Source organism: Orbicella faveolata, unplaced genomic scaffold (genome assembly GCF_042242905.1).
Source record: "Orbicella faveolata isolate gen_17 unplaced genomic scaffold, um_ofav_v1 contig_47, whole genome shotgun sequence".
Lineage (NCBI taxonomy): Eukaryota > Metazoa > Cnidaria > Anthozoa > Scleractinia > Merulinidae > Orbicella > Orbicella faveolata.
Genome location: NW_028301577.1, coordinates 1,561,186 through 1,584,223, shown reverse-complemented (window position 1 = coordinate 1,584,223; position 23,038 = coordinate 1,561,186). Strand labels below are relative to the sequence as shown.

The 23,038-nt window shown below is 38.3% G+C and overlaps 1 protein-coding gene across 1 annotated transcript; it reads left to right on the top strand.

Annotated features, from left to right (window-relative positions):
- The first annotated feature begins 532 nt into the window (after positions 1-532).
- LOC110056327 (ubiquitin carboxyl-terminal hydrolase 32-like) lies at positions 533-21,759 on the top strand. Its single transcript, XM_020762794.2, has 35 exons — positions 533-742; positions 846-973; positions 1,071-1,176; positions 1,298-1,416; positions 3,035-3,200; positions 4,330-4,461; positions 5,069-5,176; positions 5,475-5,584; positions 5,890-5,964; positions 6,186-6,269; positions 6,567-6,628; positions 7,252-7,357; positions 7,936-8,235; positions 8,731-8,871; positions 9,220-9,456; positions 9,692-9,763; positions 10,212-10,293; positions 11,144-11,224; positions 11,588-11,726; positions 12,136-12,241; positions 12,963-13,019; positions 13,146-13,192; positions 13,372-13,441; positions 13,725-13,784; positions 13,922-14,036; positions 14,555-14,706; positions 14,926-15,630; positions 15,917-16,095; positions 16,612-16,689; positions 17,195-17,437; positions 17,674-17,746; positions 17,992-18,234; positions 18,748-19,056; positions 19,548-19,640; positions 20,031-21,759. The coding sequence occupies exons 1-35, from the start codon at positions 685-687 to the stop codon at positions 20,199-20,201; spliced, it is 5,007 nt and encodes a 1,668-aa protein (XP_020618453.2). The 5' UTR covers positions 533-684; the 3' UTR covers positions 20,202-21,759.
- Positions 21,760-23,038: the final 1,279 nt, after the last annotated feature.

The following is a 23,038-nucleotide window of genomic DNA, read 5'->3' as shown; positions in this document are numbered from 1 at the left end:
GCCTTTTTGGTACCGTTTAAACTCTTCTGATGCCTTGTCCTTTTCTTCGTACCTTGAGCCCCCTGAGCCCTTTCGATACCGCGTGAGCCTTCCCTTCTCAGCACTGACGACTGGTCGGGAGTGCAGGGATCGGCGGCGGAGACCATTTTAAAGTGGTAGGGCTAAAAATCTGGCTAATACAAACAAACGTCAAGGTCAGTGTTTTGCCATTTATCTTGCATTTGCGCGCCATCTGGAGCCCTTGAAAAAAAAATCCCAGCAATAAAAGTACCAGCCCGTCCCCCTCCTCCGCGGTCCCTGGAGTGGACACTAAAACCGCGCACCTCGTCCTTGTAGATTTGGGACTCAATCACAATTTTTATTTAGAAACTCAGTTTTCCCAAAATCTTGTATTGTATTAAGTTACGTGTCCGTACAGGACTGCCACAAGACCGCCCCCGATACAGGTACTGTATCAGGTCAGCGCAAATCAAGTTTCCCGCGTGCCTGTGCTACCCACAGTGCCACAGCAACGAGTAGCAGGCTTTTCTCCAAAACGAGGCTTTGAACGTCATGAGCAAGAATCAGGAAGGTGTGTGTTTTTCTGAGATCAGGTCTTTGCAAGGTGCAATGCTTACGGCTAAAAATATTTACCAGGATAACGACAACCTAGGCAATATGTAGGAGCTGATAGATTACTTAATTATGGGTCTTAGAGAGTCAAAACTGAGCTTCCTAGCCTACGAGGAAGCGACCAAGAGAGGTACGTGTTCAGGTCATGATTGAAAGACCTGTTTGCCAGGTCAAAGTAGGTTTCGTTGTTTATTACAGCTGATTTTCGTTTTGTTTGCTCGAAACATGTTTAGTTACGGACGATGAAATGCAACGCCTGAGACTGGCGTTCAAACGCTGTTCTGGTGTGAGTGGATTTATGCCTCAACCGGTCTTTGCCCGTGAAGTGCTTGGTGATGGTGTTCCGAGCAAAGTGGCTGACGTAAGGGATAGTTCATTCTCAGCGTAATGCAGTGCCTTTAGTTAATCTCTTTACTTTACACCATTGATCGCAGTAAACATCCTCTTTTGTGTTGCAGCAAATTTACTTAGCATTTGGTGGTACAAACAAGGGTATAACGTTTCGAGATTTGCTATGTGGTCTTGTACTGCTGACTCGAGGCACACGTGAAGAAAAGATAAAATGTAAGTTTGGTATCTGTTTGCGGCCAACAGTATAAGTCATGATTCGTTTTGTCTTTTGTGATAATCTAGTACCAAAAATATAAAAGTAACCTTTTGTCCTGTTTTGTGTCCTTCTTTGCAGTTATTTTCAATATTTATTCTACCGACGGAGCGTTCGTGTACAAAGATAACATGGAGAGTTTAATTTTGGCGTGCGATGGAGGCAATATTCCTCAAACGGTTATAGAGTGCTTTTCTCAGGTAATCTTCGATTCTTTTGGCATATTTTGATCTGTGATACGTGACGTTATTTGTTTTCGTTCCTGGGTGAAAACTTAAAAGTGTTTCATCAGGACATTTACAGATAACTGAAACGCACTGAAAGAGTATGATGTTTGAAATTCAAACATGAACAACTGTATTGGAGCGTAAGTTCGTTTGAGCTCTTAGATAATGTACATACATACATACATGGTTTATTTGATAAGGAGGTTCGATACGATATGTTTAGCTAGCAATTCGTCACATTACATCGCATTAAATTGCAGTTTTATAAGAAACCATGTAAGGATCAACCGGAAAAAAAATTGTTTCGATTATTTCAAACCATCAGGAAACGAGACGTGTAAACACCAGTTCAAATAATTTCTAAATGGTGTCTTGTTAATCCTTGATCCTATGAAAATATGTTTTAAGGCTTAGATGTATGTTAAGCTTGTTTGGTGAGCAAAGTCTACTTCAAACAGTGTTTCTTGGTAGTTGTTTTAATTTTACTTGCAGAATCGTATTCTGTCGCTAAGGTGGAAAGGAAAGTTAATTTGATTGACAGATTACATGACATGTGAATATAACAAATGATGATAAGACATTTTGAAAACAAATTGTCTGTTCCCCTTCGATGTCAAATTAATTGTCTGGGACTGCAGTTCTGAAAATGTTTTTACTTGCCACTATTGTAATCGGTGTTTTGACTAGTATTAGTAAGAACTCCATTGATTTTGTTTTCTAGGAAGGAATATAATATTTTCATTCAAAAAGCCCCTCTGTTCTGTCTGCAATAGTTGTTGCTTATGGCCTCTTAGGACTTTTTTGACTTGTGTACAAGAAGTTAAATTAGTGTTACTTTAAAATATAAGCAAATATGTTTCTGGCAAGATTTTAGAGCAAACCTGCTTTCTTCAAAATCAGTTAGATTGCCATTGTTGCTATGGAAGCATCTGTGGCTTGGAAGTTAATAAGAAATAAAACTGTATAGTCATGAGCCATCAATGGGATGTAGCATAACATAAATAAAAAGTTGTTCTGCAACTAATGACCAATGACGTCATTTCTATAGTCTGTAAGAGTCTATTCAATGGAAACCTATGGAGAAGTGTGGTTGATTTGTTTTTCACAATAACAGTGAAAATTTACCAGTGAACTAGGGAAAAATTTTGTTCACACATGGCAGGTCACAATTTTGAATCAAGTGTCACAATGGCATTTCAGAAATGCATGCTCAAATTGTCTGTCAATTACCCTGTGTTACAGGTTATGTAATTTTATGGTTTCTACAGTCATCAACCTCGGGTCTTAACCAATGAGCACAAGAGTTTGCTCTGTCAGTGTAGAAATTAAAATGCTCTGCAATTACTTAATTTTGTACTTCGTTGGTGAGGAGTTATGACATTCACATTTACCAACTACACATCAACTTGTTTTAAGTTTGTCATTTCTTCTAAAAATTCTTTGGAAGGAACAATGATAGGTCATTCAATTTTAAGTTGTGGCATTTAGTTTTGTTTTTAGTTATCAAAAGGTTAAATTGGTCTTTGCCTTACAGAAGGATTACTTGAAACAAAGTTTGTTTATAATATTAAATTTGTGAATTGTTTTGTAGTGTGATCGACTGCCATATGAAGATTTCTCCAGTTGGTTGTTAAAGAATCCAGATGTGACCACGCTTACCAGGTGGCTGCTTATTGTCAGTAATGGCTGCAGTATTCAGTTGACGGATAGCAGCGAGACACCAACATTTTACCAGACACTTTCTAGTGTAACCCACTGTAAGTTATGGATCTCGGTGCATGCAACCCATATAGCTTAGTATATCTGATTAGATTGTAGGTTATCCTAAAATTACATGTGGCTGCAGCTGCTAGGATGTACGGTTTATTATTCAGTATTTAAAGGGAATGAACAGAATAACTCATTATGTGTTTTTTCTTTAGTAGTTAAGATGATTTCCGCAGAACAGTCGACCAATAATGGCAAAAATAAAGTTACCAAAAAACCTCATAGCATGGTAATGTTTTGAATAAAGGTAAGAGACTTAAGGTGTGTTCACACTAGGCGGCAACATGATTAGTCTGATCTTGAATAAAACATGTTTCGTTATGAAAAGTGTTCAGATCAGACAGTGCATTGCATGGATCATGGTTCACACATGATTATTATGAGCATGATTAAAACAACCTCGCCAGGTAGTTTCAATCATGATCAGACCAAACACGTTCAAAATGGCGGATGGATGTGGAGAGGAGGCGAAACTTGTTTCCTTGAAACATGTTTACTCTAATCATGTTTTGGCTTTAATGTGAACACAGCTTTAAGCTCTCAAGCTGACCCCATGAGAAAAAATTGAAATTGAAATTGGACATTTTGCGTAAATTGAAAACACAATAACACACACATTAGGCATTCTTACAAGGTTTGACATTATATTTTTGGAGAATGCTTGAGAATTTGATGGCAGGGTCACTTAGAGAAATTAATTAAAGTGAGATGTTTTAAATTTTTCAAAAAGTTACCGTGCTGTGAGTAGATTGTTAGTAACTAATTTTTGCACTAATTGCCCGATTTTTGAGCAGAATCCGTCTTAATCCTTTTAATCTTGAGCTAAAAATGGTAAGGATTGCCTTTAATCCATGATAGAGTGGGAGTTGGAAGCACAAAAATCTATACAAATACCACAAGTATCAGCTTGTGCTTCTCATTGACATTTGCAGCACTTGAAGAACAATATTGTTGTGTCTTCAACTCTGTCTTGTGTCATGGATTTTTTTTGTTAATTTTCTCTATTTGTGTTACTGATCTTTTTGACAGTGTATATAGACATTTTAAAGACTGTGAGTGTTAATTGTTCTCAGAATTGATGGTAAATGTGTTGTGTAATGTAATTTCTTACCGTTGCAGTACAAGAGACAGATATCATGGAACTAGAGAAGAGGTATTGGACCTTAAAGTCTGCGACAAAAACTGGCAAATTTGATTTGGAAACATTCACTCCTCTAGTGTCACCACCAATTCCACAGTGTTTATGTCAAGGTAGGTAATAAATAATTCTTAACTAAAACTTTTCCTGTGTTAATGCCATTTAGTAGTGTACAATGTCAACTGGTTAGGGGTGAGGATTAAGCTGGCCTTCTGTCACAAATGATGCACCTGGAAAACATTTCAAGCTGGTAATTAAACCTTCTCAATTTTGGCTTACCTCAAGCAAGCTTGTTCCTTTTTGGTTTATTAGTACCCATGTACATGAACCCATACATGTATACAGTACTTAGTGTATTGTACATAATGTATTGTAAGTAGTTAATTGTAATTAGAGTATTGTAAGTAAGTTATTTTAGGTATTGTATTGTAAGTGTGTATTGTGAGTGTATATTTTTTGGAGTTGTTTATTGATTGCAACTTATTTTTAAACATGGAATTCTAATATTATATTAACAAAATTCTGCAAAAATAAAAAATATTTCAAAAAAAGGTACCTGTGTGGTCCTTTACATTATTACACCACATTCAATTGGGTTTGAAAATAATTTTGTGTATTATAAATTTATAAAAATATATACATCATAACTGGTGTGTATGGGGAAAAAGTTAACAAAATATTTGTCTGGGGGTTTAACTTAAATATTTTTTTCCATTTTAGGGCTTTTTAATGCTTTTGATGAAAATCAAGATGGTCATATTGATTTTCGTGAGTTAGCGTGTGGTATCTCTAAGTGCTGTAGAGGACCTAATGCTGAAAGGCAAAAGTGTAAGTAACTAAATAAGCAACTGTTAACATATTTAATTAATTATTTCATGGTTCGAAAACTTCAATAGAGGTTAGGATGGGGAAAGTGTTTCAAATTAATTCTGTAAGTGTGTTTTGCACCAGTACCCAGGGACATGAATGAGATGGGAATGAAAAATGTAGTAGTGTTTGTACTTGTTTTGAAAAAAAGCATATTGGGTCACTCAGCTTTACAATTAAGTAACTGCATACCTATATAATAATATTAGTTTTATTATGTTATTATGTTTGTTGGATGATATCTGTTTTCCATTTTCAGTTTGCTTTATGGTATTTGATTCTGATGGAGATGGTTTCCTATCAAGAAGTGAAATTGAAGTTATGTGTAAGGCTCTCACTGAAATCAGAAAAGAAAATGCTGGAGAAAAGGTAATAATTAAAAACTAAACTGGCTGATGACAGAATGTGATGATGACAGCTGAGAGTTTGACAACAAGGATTTAGGAAAGGGAAAATAGATTTGTTAAGCTGGAGTGTTCATGATGGCTGATTTTCTTCTTGGGGCAAGCAGACAGAGGCACAAATGAAAGTGTTTTCTTGGGTCTTGTTGGGGTGTAAGAAGGCAGTCTTTAGAAAGGGGATATTATGTAACATGAAATGCAAAGCAGAAATCAGGTTAGTTAACTGTTCCATCTTTTGTGTTGTTATCATTTATCATTTTTGTGTGATTGCAGGATACAAGTGCTATTTGGGACAAGGATGTTTCATTAATGGCAACTGAAATCTTGAGTGACTGTAGCAAGGAGGAGGTAGAATGCCTTTTTTTAGTTAAGCTCAAAATAAATCCTTTGGCAACCGGTAGTTTTGTAAAGGTTTCCAAAGTGGTCATGTATTAATTACTCATGACATGAGTTAATTGTTAATTTTCTTGCTTGGTGACACCTTATGAGTTTTATATGTGGTGTCATTCAAGAGAAAATGGTTTTTTCAGGTTTATTTGGATGATTATTTTTGTTTGATTTTTCTTCAGGGTGGTCAGATCAGTTTAGAAGAATACAAAGAATGGGCTTCAACACGTAGATTTTCTCATTTGTTCCCTAAGTTGTTGGTGCAGGTTAGTGTAGAGCTAAGGTGGGTACAACAGATATTGAGGATATCACATGGCCATGCGGAGATGCGAAAACATGAATGAGAAGTATAAGCTTCACCAAGTAGTAAATTTAAGTCATTTGGATCAAAATGGTTGGTGTGTTTGACTCCTGTGACATTGCATAATGCAAACTACCTTACAGAGCATAATTTATTAGACAAACATAGCCAAACAGATTGTCCCTTGAAGATCAGGAAGCCATGATACAAAGATCTGAAGCTTCTCAAAACAACAGCTCAATAATTTTGGTTCACTTTTTAGGTTTGTCACATTGTCCTGGGTCTAAAACCAGTCACTAGAGAAGTTGAACTTCAAGTTGTAAGGTAAGACAAAACTGCTTAGATTGCTGAATGACTGCTGTTTCAAGAGCAGAAGCTTCTCTATTTTGTGAACCTCCCTTACACTGTAACCAGTTTACTCTCTGTCATGATCCTTTTACCCTGTGAACGCAGATGTATTTCCGGCTGTCACTTGTCTCCGCTGAAAATAACGTCTGTGAACCCGAGCTAGGAAATGATTTCTGTGACGTAGGAAGTTTAAGCCAATAACAGTTTAGCTAAAGTAACCCCAGAACTACTGCGTGAGGTATTCGCTGCGAGGAGCACTCTAGTTTCATTCTATCATGGAATCTGATTGGCCAAGGAGAAACAAAAGTCATTACGTCACAGAAATCGTTTCCTGGCTCGGGTTCGCAGACGTTATTTTCGGCGGAGACAAGCAACAGCCGAAAATATGTCTGCATTTGCAGGCTATGGTCCTTTGGACTTATATTTCATTCTGCAATGATGGAGAGACCATGTTGTATGTGAAAGGAGAAAGCACTTTTCAACCTTGCATTGATTTTATATGAAAACTTAAGTCTCTAGGTGTTTATGTTAAAAAAGGGAGTGAAAGTGGTTTAGAGAGAATTCTTGGTCTTCACATGATAATGTTGTTATTTCTTTAGAGGTTGGCTCGAGCGTGAGTACCAGCATGAACTCAAACCAGGCAGTATCTGGTATCTGGTTGCTATATCTTGGTGGCGAATCTGGAAAGAATATGTCAGTTACCAGGTTTGTTATCATCTGTTGTAAACAAAGAGAGGTTAATTATGTGGATGCAGTGGAAAAATAATTGTCTCCAGGAAACTGAAAACACAGTAAGGGCACTCTTGTAACTTAAGTAGAAGCTGGTCATACAACATCAATTCTGACCAGGAAATGACTTTTAATTTCTCAGATGTGAAATGATATATGAAATTTAGTAAAGCCAAAGTTTGTCTCTGAAATTCTTGTAATGAGCAGTTTTGTAAGAATTGTATATTAGTTTATACTATGCCATAGAAAATACTGCCAATCAGAGTACAGGAAAGCCATTGTATACCTGATGGTATCACACCTAACCTTCCCATTGAATGCTGCATGTATGTCACAGTGATTATGTTGGCCACATCTTTCTGTAGCATGGTATAAAACAGGTGTGCAGCACTCTCTTGTGGTGTACCATGGAGTATTGTTATGTACACAGGCCTACAGGTATAGACAAGTATGTATACTGTTGAAATGCAAGTTACTTGGGGGATATTCCATGGTATACCTCTTGAAAGCACTGCATACAGGTTGATCCTGTGGTTGATCTTTGCGTTTAATAGCCTTACATCAGAAGATCGTCAACTGGTAACTTGCGGAAGAATGGTACTCTACCATCAAGACTGAATCAAGTACATCAGACATCTTCTGGCAACCCAGGACAAGCCTGGAGTAGTGACTCAAGTTTAAAAACAAGATCCCTGGGACGACGTGAATCCCATCCTATGTACAACCATTCTGGTAACAAATCAGTAAGTCCATCTGGTGCAATGAATGGTCACTGTTCACAGGGAGTGGCATGCAATACTCAAGTGCCTGGTCCTGTTGATAATGTACCACTTGTAGAACCTGAGACAAGGAAGGTGAGCCTGAGATCATGCAGTTTTGGTAAATGTATTTTGTCACTATATCATAAAGTGGTGGAGTTTGTTGGCTTCTTTTGTTGTTGTTTAATTTAAGCCCAACCTATGATTTTTGCCATTTCATGCAACCTGCTGTCTTGCTCTGTATTATCACGGGAACAGTGATAACAAAATATATTTTGAATATTTTTGAAGGTCTAGCTCTAATGTGAAGCTGTTGTCAGTGTTCATTCCTTGACAGTTTTTCCACTGAAAGTACATGTATTACTGGAGAGCTGATGCAAGGATGGAGAGAAATTATCACTGATTTGTATTTGTACTGTTTTTTTGGACTTGAATGGCCCTACAGATTAGAGTGGTTTTCAATTGAGTGTCATAAAACTAAAACCAAAGTAATATCCTGATTACTTTTAACATTCAATTAAAAACTGCTGTAGTCTATTTTAAAAGGCATTTGAGAGCTCTGCCTCAGTGTGTGTTCATTTTCCACTTCAGGTGATGATTTTAACTGGGGAAGGAGGAAAGCTGAAACGGAGCATTCCTTTGTGCAGAGGAAGAGACTTTGAAATCATACCTGAGCCTGTGTGGAGAGCTCTTCAGCAGTGGTATGGAGGAGGACCAGGTCTTCCAAGAACGGTAACATTGCAGCCTTTATCAGAAACTTTATGTTTACAAGTTGTTTTTCCAGTAACCATGCATGATTCCAGGGTGACATCAGACTGGTCAGAGTCTATCTGATGCATCAGAAAGTTTGTTCTTGACTTGTAGATTTTAGCTGGACTGTTTTGTGAGAAAAGGAAAGGCATTAGGTTTTGACATGTATAATCTATGCAGAACATCAGCATTCAACATGCAACTTTGTCCAACAGAGTCAAGTAGTGCAAGTCTCTGTACAGACAATTTCATGCCTAGTCTTTGAACAAAATTAACGAGAGATTGACTTTTGTGGCCAACAAACTGATAAGTTGTTTGTTTGGTGAACAGGTCATTACTCCTACTAATGGTGATCCAACTCCAGAGTTAGAGTTGTATCCAATCAGCCTGCGACTGTTCCGCCATGCCCCTCCCCCCACAAGAGGTGGCATCACAACTTGGACTGGGGTAGGATTTGGACTGAGTACATTTGGGTTTGGTACTAATTCTCTTACTACTCCTCATGCCCCTCCCAAGAGGTACCTGGCTTATGTGGCATCATTTAGTCGAATGAACACCATACAGCAGGTTAGTCTGCACTGAGTTTGTTTGAAGATGTTATTTAATAGATCCTGGTAGCTCCAGCAGCAAAAATCACTGAATGTACATGTACCATTGCGGTTTACACTGAAGCAAATCCAGGGCAAGCTGCTTTAGTTGGAGTTCATGAGAAGTCAGTTGAAGTAACAGTTTTCTAAAACGTGCTGCGAATGATCATTGTAGTATGTTTCATGCCTTTTTCATTGGCTTGAAATGTTTTTAGGTTTATGATTATCTTTGTGCAAGACTCAGAATTCGGATGGAAGATTTGAGGCTCTGGAGTATGGAGGATGAGGTATGCACAGTGGAAATATTGATTGACTAATTGAGCAATTAATTAATCATTTGCCATTCTTGTGATACACATTTAGAGGTCATAAAAAATTCAACATTTCATTTTATTTAAAAAATCTTGGTTTAGTGTGATAGCCAGCTCTATAAGCTTTTATTTGGTCTAGGTGTTTAGGTATGTACAGTTTAAACTGGACGCACTAGATTGCTTAGATGCGAAAGACCTCTAAAGGTGCTCTGAAGGTATATGGTAATGTTAAAATCTTTGTTAGTTCAGTACAGGTCAGGGTGTGGAACTTGTTTCTGTTCACATTTGAACATTTGGTTGAACACCAATCAATGTCTGGTGTCTGAATGTTTATTTTCGGCTCTGATATCATCCCACTCCAGTGTATCAGTAACTGTTTGTTTAGGGTATCTTGCATGTTAAGTTGTGTGAACCTTTTTCACAGAATAAATTGAGGCTTTTAGAGGAGGATAATTCATCACTGGAAAAGTTGGAAATCACAGACAACCATCCTGTACTTATTGAAGGTTGGTGGCTGTGTGATGAGATGATAAACAATAACCACCCAGTATCACAACAATATTATTTGTACTTTTTTAAATGCATTTGCAAGTGAATCAACTATTTAACAATTAGATTATGAGCTCGAGATTTCTATCTCACGATAGCTGACGAGGGCGCAGTTTTAGTCAACTATTACCCATAGAAATCTAGAGCAAATAATCTAATTGTTTTAGTATAAGTCTAGTAGTTGTTCAAAACTTAATCTAAATCCTATTCACAGACACTTCGAAAACGCAAAGAATCGGCCATCACTTTGTTCACAACTGCACATTGTTATGCTTCTAACTATGTACAACAGAATAGATAGTAAGTGGTGTAGTCAGTCATAGAAGGGCATTAGTGGTAGAACACTAGTAGATTTATACTAATACCTCATAGAAATCAAGAGCGAATGATCTATTTGTTTTAGTAGAATTCTAGCTAAAATTTTCTTTAAGTGCCGTTTGTAATTTTATTTGTCTGCACAGTATTAAACTTCTAGTTTGAAAAAAGTCATGCAGACTGAATTGTGATTTAAAATTTGCAGTTGTGAACAACATGCTCATCAATAGTTTTTTTTCTTCTCGTCAATTTCAATATTTCAATGTCACCAACATGTGGACTTCTTTCATTTAGTCTTCTCAGGAATTTAATTACCTGTTGGTTTCTAAATGTTTTTCCAAATGGCTGATAGTGTAACATAGCTCAGCTAATCTGATTGCGGCATTTGCATTAGCATAGGAGTAGAATTCTGTTAATGACTGTTATCCCCTTTTCTCTTTTTCTCTGTAAGCTTCACACAGAAAGAAAAACCGTCTGTGTTTTTTTCTGCAGTTCGCAATAGAGATATGAGTTGGCCAGAAGAGATGTCATCTTTAGCAAACAACAGAAGTCTGAGAGAGAAACTTAATCTAGGTATGGGATAAAAAGCAGCCACTGCACCTTACAATAAGGCGAGCATTGTTACCCTGATAAATGCTTCTGGTTTATTTTGTATGATTTTTAGGAGAGAATCTGCTCTTATGGCAATGGTTTTTTTACCCTGCATACACTGTACATATACTTGACTGCAACGTACCTCCATTCAATAAAAGTTATTTTAAAAGTTATCTTGAGTAGGGCATGGGCTAAAGAATTCATGTAAATGCACATAGAGCAAGGCTGAATGGATGGAAAAACTTTGTTCAGGAGTAGTACATGTAATATGTCTTCTTGAATCTTTGTGAAATTTTGTTGAAAGTGTAATTTAGGTTTTCACTAATAAATTTGTTTTAATAGAACCAACTGAAAAAGGAGCCACAGGACTGAGCAACTTGGGCAACACATGCTTCATGAACTCTGCACTGCAGTGTCTCAGTAATACGCAGCCCCTCACACAGTATTTCACTACCAAGTGCCATTTATATGAACTAAACAGGTGTGTTCAATTACTCCATTATAATTATGGTAGTTGTAGGTTTGTGTTTTTAGACCCAGATGCATGATGCAACATTACATGCAACAAAACTACAGCCCATATCCATCCTAAGATACTTGAATTCCAGTTTCACCTCTAGAAAAGCAGTTTTCAAATATTTTGCCTGCCCTGGGAAAGTCTAAGGTTCCTTTTGTTGTAGTTGGTAGATGATTTTCCTGGACACTAATGCTGATTGGGCAAGTGAGAATGAAAATTTAATTTGCTAGAATGGAAATTTTAGCCAATGGACCTTTCCCTTGCTTTCACAGCCAGTTGCTTGCATTTGCTTTCAACAGTGTGCCATGGAAATCACAGGTTGATTGCTTTTGTCATTACTTATTTGTTATTTCTATTTTAATTCATTGCATAGGACAAACCCCTTAGGTATGAAAGGGCACATTGCACGTCGTTATGGAGACCTTACTCAAGATTTGTGGAGTGGCAGTTCTCGCAGCCTGGCACCTTTGAAACTGAGGGTGAGTTGAAATGACATGTCACCACATCGAAGTATTTAAAAAATTAAGGAATAAGTGCATCTTCATTTTAAAGCTACTTTTCAAATTTCACATTTTTGGATGAGATTATCAATAAATGATTTCTTTTTCTCTGCCCTTAACATGGATATGATAATTTTATTTGAGCTGTGTGAACTGTAGAAATGTCTCCCATACTAAAATACCAAAACTAGCCTAACCTTGCCTTCCCTGGTTATACAATGTTTTCTATTTTCCAGTGCAATAGGAGAATCTTTGTTTGCAATATTTGCCTCATTACCATAAGCGATACAGTTTCTGATGGACCTACAAAGAGATTAATACTGAATATTGAAAGGGCACGGCACAATTAACTGTCCCAAGGAATTTGAGCATGATATATGGAATACTTTTTGTGCGACGAGGGTTTAAAAGCTCAAAATTTTACAAAGAATGTACGAGCTCATTAGTGCTTTTGCCACACAGAAATTTTGATGTTTTTGAAAGCCAATTTCTCCTCGAATATTACACCCAAAGAGCCAAAAATTTCACCACTTACTAAGTTTCACAAACTCCTAAAGTTTTTCTAGTAAAATCTAGCATGATGCCTTCTATGCGCAAAGTTGTATGTTAATGAGGAAAAATGTAAACAATGACGTCAGCAAAGATTTGCCTATAGACTGAAATTAGATTACTTATCACCTTCTCTAAATTTACCTTTCAGTGGACAATAGGAAGATATGCACCAAGATTTAATGGATTTCAGCAACATGACTCTCAGGTCAGCAGAGTGGTGTTTTGGGTGTAAATAAAGTGTATGTTGCTTATATCCATAGGACTCAAGGGGTAAAAAAGAGGCTGTTTTATTCTTCATGCTAATGTTCATCTGTTGCTTTTCTTTTTGAAGGAATTCTTGTCATTTCTCTTGGACGGTTTACATGAGGACTTAAATAGGTGGGTTTAACTGTGCCATATGAAGTTAATCTCGTGAAGATCAGTTCAATGAGGGTTTTGGAAAAAGGAACTTGACCTCAGTAACTGGGGCATTGTGATGGTACCTTCCTGATATGTATCATATTGTCTGGGGTTAGTCATGTGACTGTAGAATTCTGATTTGTGTCATGTGATTGTAGAGTTCATCTCAAGCCTTATGTGGAACTCAAGGACAGTGATGGTAGACCAGATGAGGAAGTAGCACATGAGGTACATTCACATGAATTAGTGTCTTCTGGCAAATGTGTATAGTATTTTATGATATACTGGGCAAATTAGTTGATTGTAACATGTCTGTTGTTTCTCCAAAGCATGGTGTATGTGTGGAATGGACTTTCTGCATAAAACTGCTGTGATTGTGGTATCCAGCATGGAGAATTTTGTACCTCAACACTGTTTAATAACAAGGCTCCATCCTACTGTCAAGTACCTGTTACACATACCTTTGTTAATTTGGACCACTGCAAGTTTTTGACATTTTGTTTTTCTGTAGGCCTGGGATAACCATTTGAAGAGGAATCGGTCAGTTGTTGTGGATTTGTTTCAAGGCCAGGTAAAATTCTTTCTTAATTATTTTAGTCACCATAGGCTAGATATTTGTTTTGTTATGTACCACATTTTGTCGTGTTGCATATTGTTTTGATCTCTGTGTCTTACGATCTGTCAGATTGTTTGTTTGTTTTATTCCAGCTGAAGTCTCAAGTCAGGTGCTTGGAGTGTGGTTATGTCAGTGTCCGCTTTGATCCATTCACATTCCTCTCCTTACCTCTACCTATGGACAATTCGGTGTATGTGGAAGTTATTGGTAAGCTTGTGGAAACTCTTGAACCTTTATTCTAGCTTCACGTATTATTTTACGGATGCAGGACTACAGCATGAAGTAGCATGCTGTGCTATGCTCTTGGTCAAGACTTCCAGGTTCAAATGTTGACTTGGGTCATTGTTTATGATGGTGAAAGCAAAGATAAGTACTGGCCTGAAAAGTCATTTGGCTTGAATGCAGATGTAACTTCCCCTTACCTCAAAATTGAATAGTCTCACTTGGAGCAGTCAGTGGCAATACTGTCAGAGCTTATTCTGGTTTCTATAGCATTAGTTGACTAGTAGTCCATTGCTGGTTATCTGTCATTATTTTGTTGGCTCATTATTAGAAAGAGGTACTGTGAGAGTGTAAGCCTAACAAGGCTCAATCATTCTTTAGGCCATAGCCCTCTGTGTCTCTTCCCAAGCTCACAGTAGAAATTCCCTTTATTTCAGTAAATTTATTTTAAATTCGCACTGAGCCTATTGTTATCTGCAGTTGTCTTCCTGTCTTGTGTTTAGTTGTTCACCTAGAGGGCTCAACCCCCACAAAGTATGGTTTGCTGCTAAATAATGATGACCGGTACAAAGATGTGAAGAGAGAACTGTCCAAGTATTGTGGGCTGGTTTGCTCACAGCTTCTCTTGGTCGAGATATTTGGAGCCTCTGTTAAGGTATCTTGTCTTTGATAACTTTAGCCTGCATTTGCTTTTGTATACATCATTTGGAAAGTTGCCTGCAAGGTGTGTTTCAAAGAGAAGCAGGCATTGCAGCATGATGTTAAAAGTCTATTTCCATTATGATCAGCTGCAGCTGACAGAGACATTGTAGTTTATGTAACTTTGAATATGGCTATATGTACTTGTTAACCACGCATGTGTCCTGCTCCATAGAGTCTACCATCTGATATGCAGAAGATTCGTTCTGCTCTAGCTGGGCTGCTTTATGCTTATGAAATCCCTCTACCAACGATAACTTGTGAGGATGAGTGCAACTCCTCAACAGCTCCAAGCACAGTTGAGGAGGAAAAGGCTGTCTGTAATTCTTCAGAGTCTGATCAACAATGTTGTGCTGCAAACCAAAACACTAACTGTCAAACAGCTGTAGCTGTGTGCAATGAGGAGTCAAACAGTGATGATACGGAGAGAAAGGGCAGCAAATCTTCAGGAACAAATTCTGAAAACAGCTCAGAAGACAATGAAACACGGCTACGAGTACAAGATGACTGGTTTGCAGAAGGAAAAAAGAACAAAAAGAAAGGTTCTTCAAGTCCAATTAAGAGATTGAGCCCAAAACTACGGAGAAGAATAAGCCCCAAATTCGGTGTAGGGGGATTTAGTTTAACTGCAACTTTGAGCCGGAAGTCCTCTTCATCATCCTCATCAATTGAATTAACTGAAGGTCATTTTGTTTCAAATTCTGATTCTGGAATCAGTTTAAGTGTGGAAAATTCTCCAAACCATAAAACTCTGTCTGTGCCTGGAAATGTGGATGTGAGTTCCAGGAATTCTAGTCTGTGTTCAACTCCGACAGCTGGTCCCTCACCATATTTGGGTTGTTGTTTCAGTGGATTCGTTGTTGCAATGCACAGGAAAACAGTAAGTTCATTTGTGAGCTGTTTAATTAAAGTAATTACTGCATGTAGTAAGATGAACGTTTCCTGCAAGCTGGTATATTCACCTGAAATAATGATAGTCAAATGATTGACTTGCTGTTTCTGTCAGCCAAATGTCACGGTAATATGTACTTACAAGGGTTGTTTTAGCATAAAGCCGGTGCGTCTAGGTTTACAACGCGACAGAAAAGAAGGTCAACAACACAAGAGCCCGCCAGTAACATATTTGCTTTTGGAAATGAAAGTTTAAAGCTTCTTTTCTTTTGCAGATTCGTTTAGACGCGTATTTCCTGTCACCTCAAAAGAACCGCCCTGGTTTATTTGGAATTCCTATAATTGTACCATGCTCCTCCAAAACCAGACAATGTGAACTGTATGAAGGAGTCTGGACACAAGTGGCCAGGCTGCTCAGCCCACCAGCACCAGGGGATACAAATTGTAAAGATGGGTAAGTTACTTTCTGGAAGATATGGCAGACTTCGATAAAAAGTTAACATTCCAGCGTACTTCTTATTGATCTTTCTTGTTAGGGATTTGTTTCAGTGTCGGTTTGTTTCATCTGTTTGATTACTGTAAACACAGCTCAATGGTTCCTTTAGTCCATTGTTTATAGCAATGTGCAAGAAAATGTTTCACATTTCGTTTATCGTTATTAAGTTAACTGCTGAGAATTCTTGAATTGTTTTATATCCTTTTTGCGTGCACTACGGTCAGTACTGACTTGGTAGGGAGACTAAGTATGAATGAGAAGGCGTTTATAGATTAAGTCAACCTTGTGGTGCTATGTTTACTTTTGGAGTAGTCAGAAGTGGTCACCGTCACTCTTTTTTGGCCCAGACAGTATCATAAAGCGATTTACGTATATTGTAAATGCAAATGCCACTTCAGGGATTACTTCTTTACAATCCATTTTGTGGCGAGAGAATACTGTCTGAATTAACCTAAAAAATCCTTTTCTTGTTAGGGATGCTGGTGATTTTCCTTTTGAACTGCGGGCGGTTCAGAAGGATGGTCTTACGTGCGCGTGGTGTCCGTGGTACAGGTAAAGAATTTAACCTTAAAGTAGTTCCGTTTTGTTGTGCTTACGTTTTTGCTCACGATTGCTGCTTTTAAGGCAGTTGGTATAACGGTTACCATCGGTTTTTGAAGAAATTCTTCTTTGACTTGACGTAAAATTTTCTGAATCACTCCCAACTGAAGCATTTTGTGTAAGGAAGAAATGCTACTTGTAAAACAACGTTATGGACGCTTTTCGTGGTGTGTCTCAGGTTTTTGTTCAGTTTTGAATAAAGTGTGATAGAGTATTTTCCTTTTTTTGAACCTGTGGAAGTTCATCATATTCTCAAAACCTTCAAACGCACTCACGTGCCCGGCACTGGACGCCTGTGTCAGCACATATTCTGCAATGGAAAGACATCTAAATAAGCAACAACCGCTAGAAATGCTGTGTTAGGAATCTTAATTGCCATTCACAACTGTTGTGTCAGGGATAACTCTACAAAATCATTGCGGTGTTGTTGTTGTGCTGATCATAATTTTCTCAATAGGTTCTGTCATGGTTGTGTGATAAAATGCAGTGAACAAGAATTTGGCAGCAACAGCAGTTCATACATCGCTATTGAGTGGGATCCCACCACACTGCATCTGAGATATCAAAGTTCGCAGGAGAAAATATCAACTGAGCATGAGAGTGTGGCGAGAAGCAGAAAACAGCAAACAGAGCCCATTGACTTGTATGAATGTTTTAGAGCATTTACAAAGGAGGAGGAACTTGGAGAAGATGAATTATGGTGCGTACCTCCAGCTTGAGAAAATAACAGCTGTTTCTTACGTGAACATAACGCAAAGTTTTGATGGCAAACAATGATTTGAAGCGTATGGTGGTGTGATAACTAAAGAAGAAAAAAAATAACTGAATGGGTCTTTGTTTGAAGCAGATGGTTGAAAGTGATAGTGATCGAGTTAAAGATCCATATCATTGTTTAAGGCCTAAAGAACTTAAATATTCATTTCTTTCACTTGTCAGGTATTGCAACAAATGCAAGAAACACAGATTGGCAGTAAAGAAGCTGGATATCTGGAGCTTGCCTCCTATTCTCGTAAGTGTAACTCCATAACTTAGTGGTCATAATTTGCAATGAAAGCTTGTTTTAGTGGTAGCTTTGACTTTTACCTCTTTCGTCATTACGCCATCTTTCCCTTGTAAATTATCCTTAGTCTTCGTTTTAAAGTTTGACATTTCAAGTTCTTGATTTACTACCATATTCTTCGGACTAACATCAGAAGAAATGTTTGACAATGTGTAAGGAGAAGTATTGTAAGCCTTGCTTGTCTCCTTTTGCAGATCATCCATTTGAAACGGTTTCAGTTTGTTAACGGTCACTGGGTTAAATCTAATAAAATTGTGCAGTTTCCTATGGAAGGGTTTGATCCTTCAGCATTCTTGGCCAAGCGATCCTCATCAACAACTAGCTCAAGTGACTGGACTGGAGTCACCACAGTGAACGTAAAGAGTAGCGAGGAACAAGAAGATATCGAGGAGGAGACTGGAGAGAACAGACAACCAACGCCCCGCCAGGGGAGTGAGGTAATCCTTTGTAACTGCAGCAAAATATTAGAAGAGAATTTACGTCAAAGTAAACAGCTTTGTCCCTAATGTTTCACTGTAATTTAACCTGATTACGTCTAGTGTTTGTAGGGGTTGTTGTGAAGCTTTAAACAATTTAGTAAAATTGTTGCAGCCGTATACATTCTCGTCCTTCACCCGGTCGGCGGAGTCACTATGAACTTATATCTGGTAAACATAGTTGTTTGACTCCTGCTGAACATGTCTGTAACAGTTCTTTCTACCATTATCGTTTGCTAATGTACAGTACTACGCTTTCAAAAGAAAAAAACTTATGTGGCTCAGCTCTCAGAGCCGCCGCTACTCCTTGCCCGTGACCATGAAAAAGAGAGGTACTGGGAATAGGCTTGATCATGTGACATATATTCATCTTAAGCAGGCACGGCATTTCTACTCTAGTGTGAACCCTGATGAAGAGATTTGCTGTTGCTAAAATGTACATTTACCTTTCGTAATGAATTGTTTCCTTTTCAGGAGTCCTCCTCTCAGAGTTCGGCCGGGGAACTAAGTTCAAGTCAGGTTGAACTCAACCACACTAGCAAACCTCCCTCGCGCCAGTCTTCTTGTTTAAGCCTTAACTCGGCCAAGGTTCACCCGGAAGTGACACCGGAAATTAAGTCTGCTGGTTCTCCTGTAGAAAGTGTCACTGCTGCTGATATCACGGGCTCGGATTCTGCAGATGAGCGGAGAGGTCATAGTGGGAGTGTCGGAGGAGCTCTTGCGGCTGCAAGGAGTGAAGGATCGCAGACTGAAACACCGACCTACAGAATTTACGCTATGTCGGTACGTTGTACAGCTAGCGCCATCTAGTATGCTCAGCGGACCTCATTGACACGCGCGTTTTCCTTGGTAATTTAGATCCTGGGTAAAACTTACTTTTCAATTAGTGTTCTATGAAAGTTGAGTTTTTGTCATGTAACAAATTAATGGCTGGGGAAAGTGATTGTCAGTTTTTTTGTTCATCGTTTATTACTGCAATGGCGAGTCATAAAGGATAGACACAAAGTCTGCCTGATACTCAGAAAGACAACAGGAGGAGTGATTGATTGGTCTTTAAAAAAGACCTAGAACGACATTATATGTTATTAATAATTTTTTTGTCATATTTATTGTTGCTCTTATTATTGTTATTTCTTGATTGTTAGTCAGGCGTTTGCTGTAGTAGGTCCACACCATTCTTATAAGTTACCATAGTTTGACTTACTCATCAAATAAAGTATGCACGTATGTATTAGTAATTACAATCTAACTGTTGATTCTTTCAATACCTTCAGTGTCACACAGGAGTGTTGGGTGGAGGACACTACATCTCATACGCTCACAATCCAAACAGCAGATGGTATTGTTACAATGACAGCAGCTGCAAGGTTAGTGGTCACGGCCCTCCTTTTAAGATATGCTGTTAAAATAGTGTCATAAAACATGATGGGCATCTGTGATTACTAGGGAAATAACCTGCAAGTGACTGCTTTCTAGAGTCCTCAGTTCTCATGCTACTACTACCAGTAGGATGATGTTTTTTATACGAACGCCAAACGATAGAGCATGGTTTTCCAACGTTTTACAGTCAGGTAAAACCACCGTAGAGCCAGACTCTGATGTGACCACGTCACTGTAAATGATGCATGTGACTGTTTGCCAGGTTCGATTTCCAGCGGTCTCACAAGGCGGACGGGCTCTTTTTCCGGACCGTGGCTTGTGATCGAGCCTAACTGTTGTCTCTCTGACCAATGCTCAGTTGCCTTGTCTTTTTTCAGGAATGTGACAGCACCAAGCTTCAAAAAGATTCGCCGTACATGTTGTTTTATGAGCAAGACGGGCTGGATGAACGATCATTTCTTCCCAATTTCACTGGTCAAACCCCAGACTCGGCGAGTGACGACGAGGAATATGAAAACGATGTCAGGAGACTTTGTATCGTACAGTAAAAGCACGGACAGAAATAATTTAAATGCATTTTTTGTATTGAAACTTACATGCAATGAATACTTGTGCAAGCATAAATTATCACAAATGCTGTAAATATATCAATATGGAAATTTTTATTTTTAAATTCCCGTATATTGCGAATTATGAAATTATCAGTGTAGGTTTAACCGTTATTTCTTTCTGTTTTTCGTTCGAGTGTCCTGGTGTAAGCTCGACGCATTCTACCGATAAACAGTCATCCCATGAACAGCTTAGTGAAGGGGGAGGGCAACAAGTACCGACAGGCGTCATTTGTACAAGTACACTTAGCGGCCAATACTGGAGTGTGCGCGCAGTTTTCGTTTGGAAGTTTGCAAAGAAGTGATTGAGCTATGGCGCCTTGACAACTGTCGGAGGTCTCTCGGGTACTCGTGCCTTTCTATCATTGGGTAACAAAATTCGGAAACTCTACGATTTACCTCTAAAAGCGGCGTTTGTTCCCCTGACAGAACCGCGCTATGTCTTCCCTGACAATTAAACAAGCTTTTTCACTTTTGAAGAGCTTCTAATTCTCAGTATAAAACTTATCTTTGAAATTCATTTCGCTGCTTTGTAATTCTTATCAGGAGAAGGTTCAAAACCTTTGCTACCTTAAGGTGATCGGTTTCTCGATTCTGATAGTTGCCGGTTTGATAAGCTAAGAAGACCACCTTTGATCTTTGATCTAATTTTGCATTAACATGGGGCAATTTTTCATCTTGCCTAAGCTGTATTTGTTTACAGATGAATATCTGTTGTTGGTATCTGTTGTTGTCTGTTTTTGTCATCTGTTGTTGTTTTCAGTGTGATACCTACCATTAACTTGAATTTACTATATACTAAGGTGTGAACTTTCTTAAACAAGCCTTGAGAGGGTTAATTTGTTATTTTCAGCAGGAATTATTATTATTGTCTTGTAGGAAGTTTTATTTCATTCAGGATTACATAGACTCCCATTAGAACCTCAGTGACTTACGTTTCCAACTCATTCCCAGGGTCTTTATTTTTTCCCTTCCCTTTGCTGCGGGGAGGGAATACGAGAGAGCCTGAGAACGAGATGTTGAATGCCGAGTGGAATCACCCGGATCTTATTTTCGCTTGAAGACATTCTGATCTTTTATACAATCAATACACTCTCGTGTTACATGATCGCACTCACAGCCTCCACAGTTGTAATTTGGATTGTCACGCTGGCAGTGGTGTTGCGTTACATCCAAATGATGACTGCGATGAAGAGCTTCTCTTCCGACCAAACCTCATTGTCAACAGATAAAAGTATTTGTAGTGACACTTTTTATCCAATTCCTTCTTTCGCTTTACAGTTACGTACGTGTAGGTTAGTCATTATCCCGTGCAAGAGCTGCCCGTACCTTCTTTCATATTTCTACAATGCATTACTCATTTTGTTAGGTTTATACTCATCGTCCTCTGAACTAACAGCGGTAGAGCTAGACTTGTTTCTCTTGCGAATAGGGGAGAAGTAAATATAGTAAATTATAACGTAGAATATTGAGTAAAACAAATAGTATTTCTTTTGAACTCTTGTTTTTCTTCAGTTTAATGCAGGGTTACTTGGGTTCGCACGTTATATAGTTCCTACACAAGGCCGTTTCCACGTGAAGAGAGGATAAAGAAAGAGAGAGTTAATTCCCCTTACGCGTGTAAAGCTGCTTGGGCTGACCTCATGAATAAAATCCACGGGATGGAGGGATTACTTTGAGAGCAAGGCCTATGGGTGTTCACTCGCTTACCCCTCCTTCTCTCTTGTTAAAGCCTTCTATTCAATTTTCCCCAGACCTTCGACGAAGGGGGCTGGCGGTGGGGAAGGTACAGTGGCCTGACGAAGAGTAGCAGAGTAAAGCAGTCGATACGGCCCGATGCCATGCAAAATTCTAGCATGCTAATTGACTGAGAGCTCGTCGATTAATCCCAAACGGAGCAGAAAGTTGGAATTGAGTGCAAAAAGTGGAAAATGAATTACATGTTTATTATTAACTGGTAATAAAATGATTTTTCACGTGTAATATGGAATACATGACCACTCGTAAATTTTTGAAGACAACAAACTGCACTCGCCCTATAGCTACGGGCTCGTGCAAAAACTGTTTTAGGCTGAAAAATTTACTTGCGTTTATTTATTCCAGATTGCACTCTGAAATCATTTGATTACCTATATTTGGTCTATTATACTTGCTGTAGTGTATTGTAAGTGTAGTGTGTAGGTACAGTTGAACCCCGCAACTTCGGCCTCACGGGGAAAACGATTAAAAAAAAACTAAATAGCGGGAGTTCGAAGAAGCCGACAGTAAATGACTAAAGGGCAAATCCAAAGGAAATAGTTCTAAGTAATTCGAATTAGCGGGTCCAACTGTAGTTATCTTAAATAAGTTTCTTCTCGTGTTTTTTTGTAATTTGTATGGTTCCTTGGGAGAGCGCTATAAATTAGCGATCAGATTATGAACTCTGAGATGACATTCCATCAACTATTACCTCAGAAATCTAGAGCGAAAATAATTTTATTGTACAATTCTATCTAAATTTCATTCAAGAAGACTTCCAATGATTTCTCGACGTAGTATTATTAAAATTGTTTCGCTTTAGCAAAATCGTGCAAACTGAATTGACCTTTGAACCTTGCAGTTGCGCACATACGTTAGCGATTTTTGGAAAAGTTTTCAGGTTTTTGGAAATTGAATTATCTTGCAATATTTGTTCATGAAAACGTCAGGGAATCCCTAAAAGGTTGCCATTATGTGGATGACCTCCGGCCATTGTACACAATTAAATGGCCCATAGTGCACAATCTGATTGGCTGAAC

What these genes read in the sequence shown, in the direction of transcription:
- LOC110056327 (XM_020762794.2), top strand. Translation starts at nt 685, where the DNA reads ATGGGTCTTAGAGAGTCAAAACTGAGCTTCCTAGCCTACGAGGAAGCG. An exon ending in TCCCTAAGTTGTTGGTGCAG is followed by an intron (nt 6,270 to 6,566) that starts GTTAGTGTAGAG and finishes TTCACTTTTTAG; the next exon opens with GTTTGTCACATTGTCCTGGG. An exon ending in GTTGAACTTCAAGTTGTAAG is followed by an intron (nt 6,629 to 7,251) that starts GTAAGACAAAAC and finishes TTATTTCTTTAG; the next exon opens with AGGTTGGCTCGAGCGTGAGT.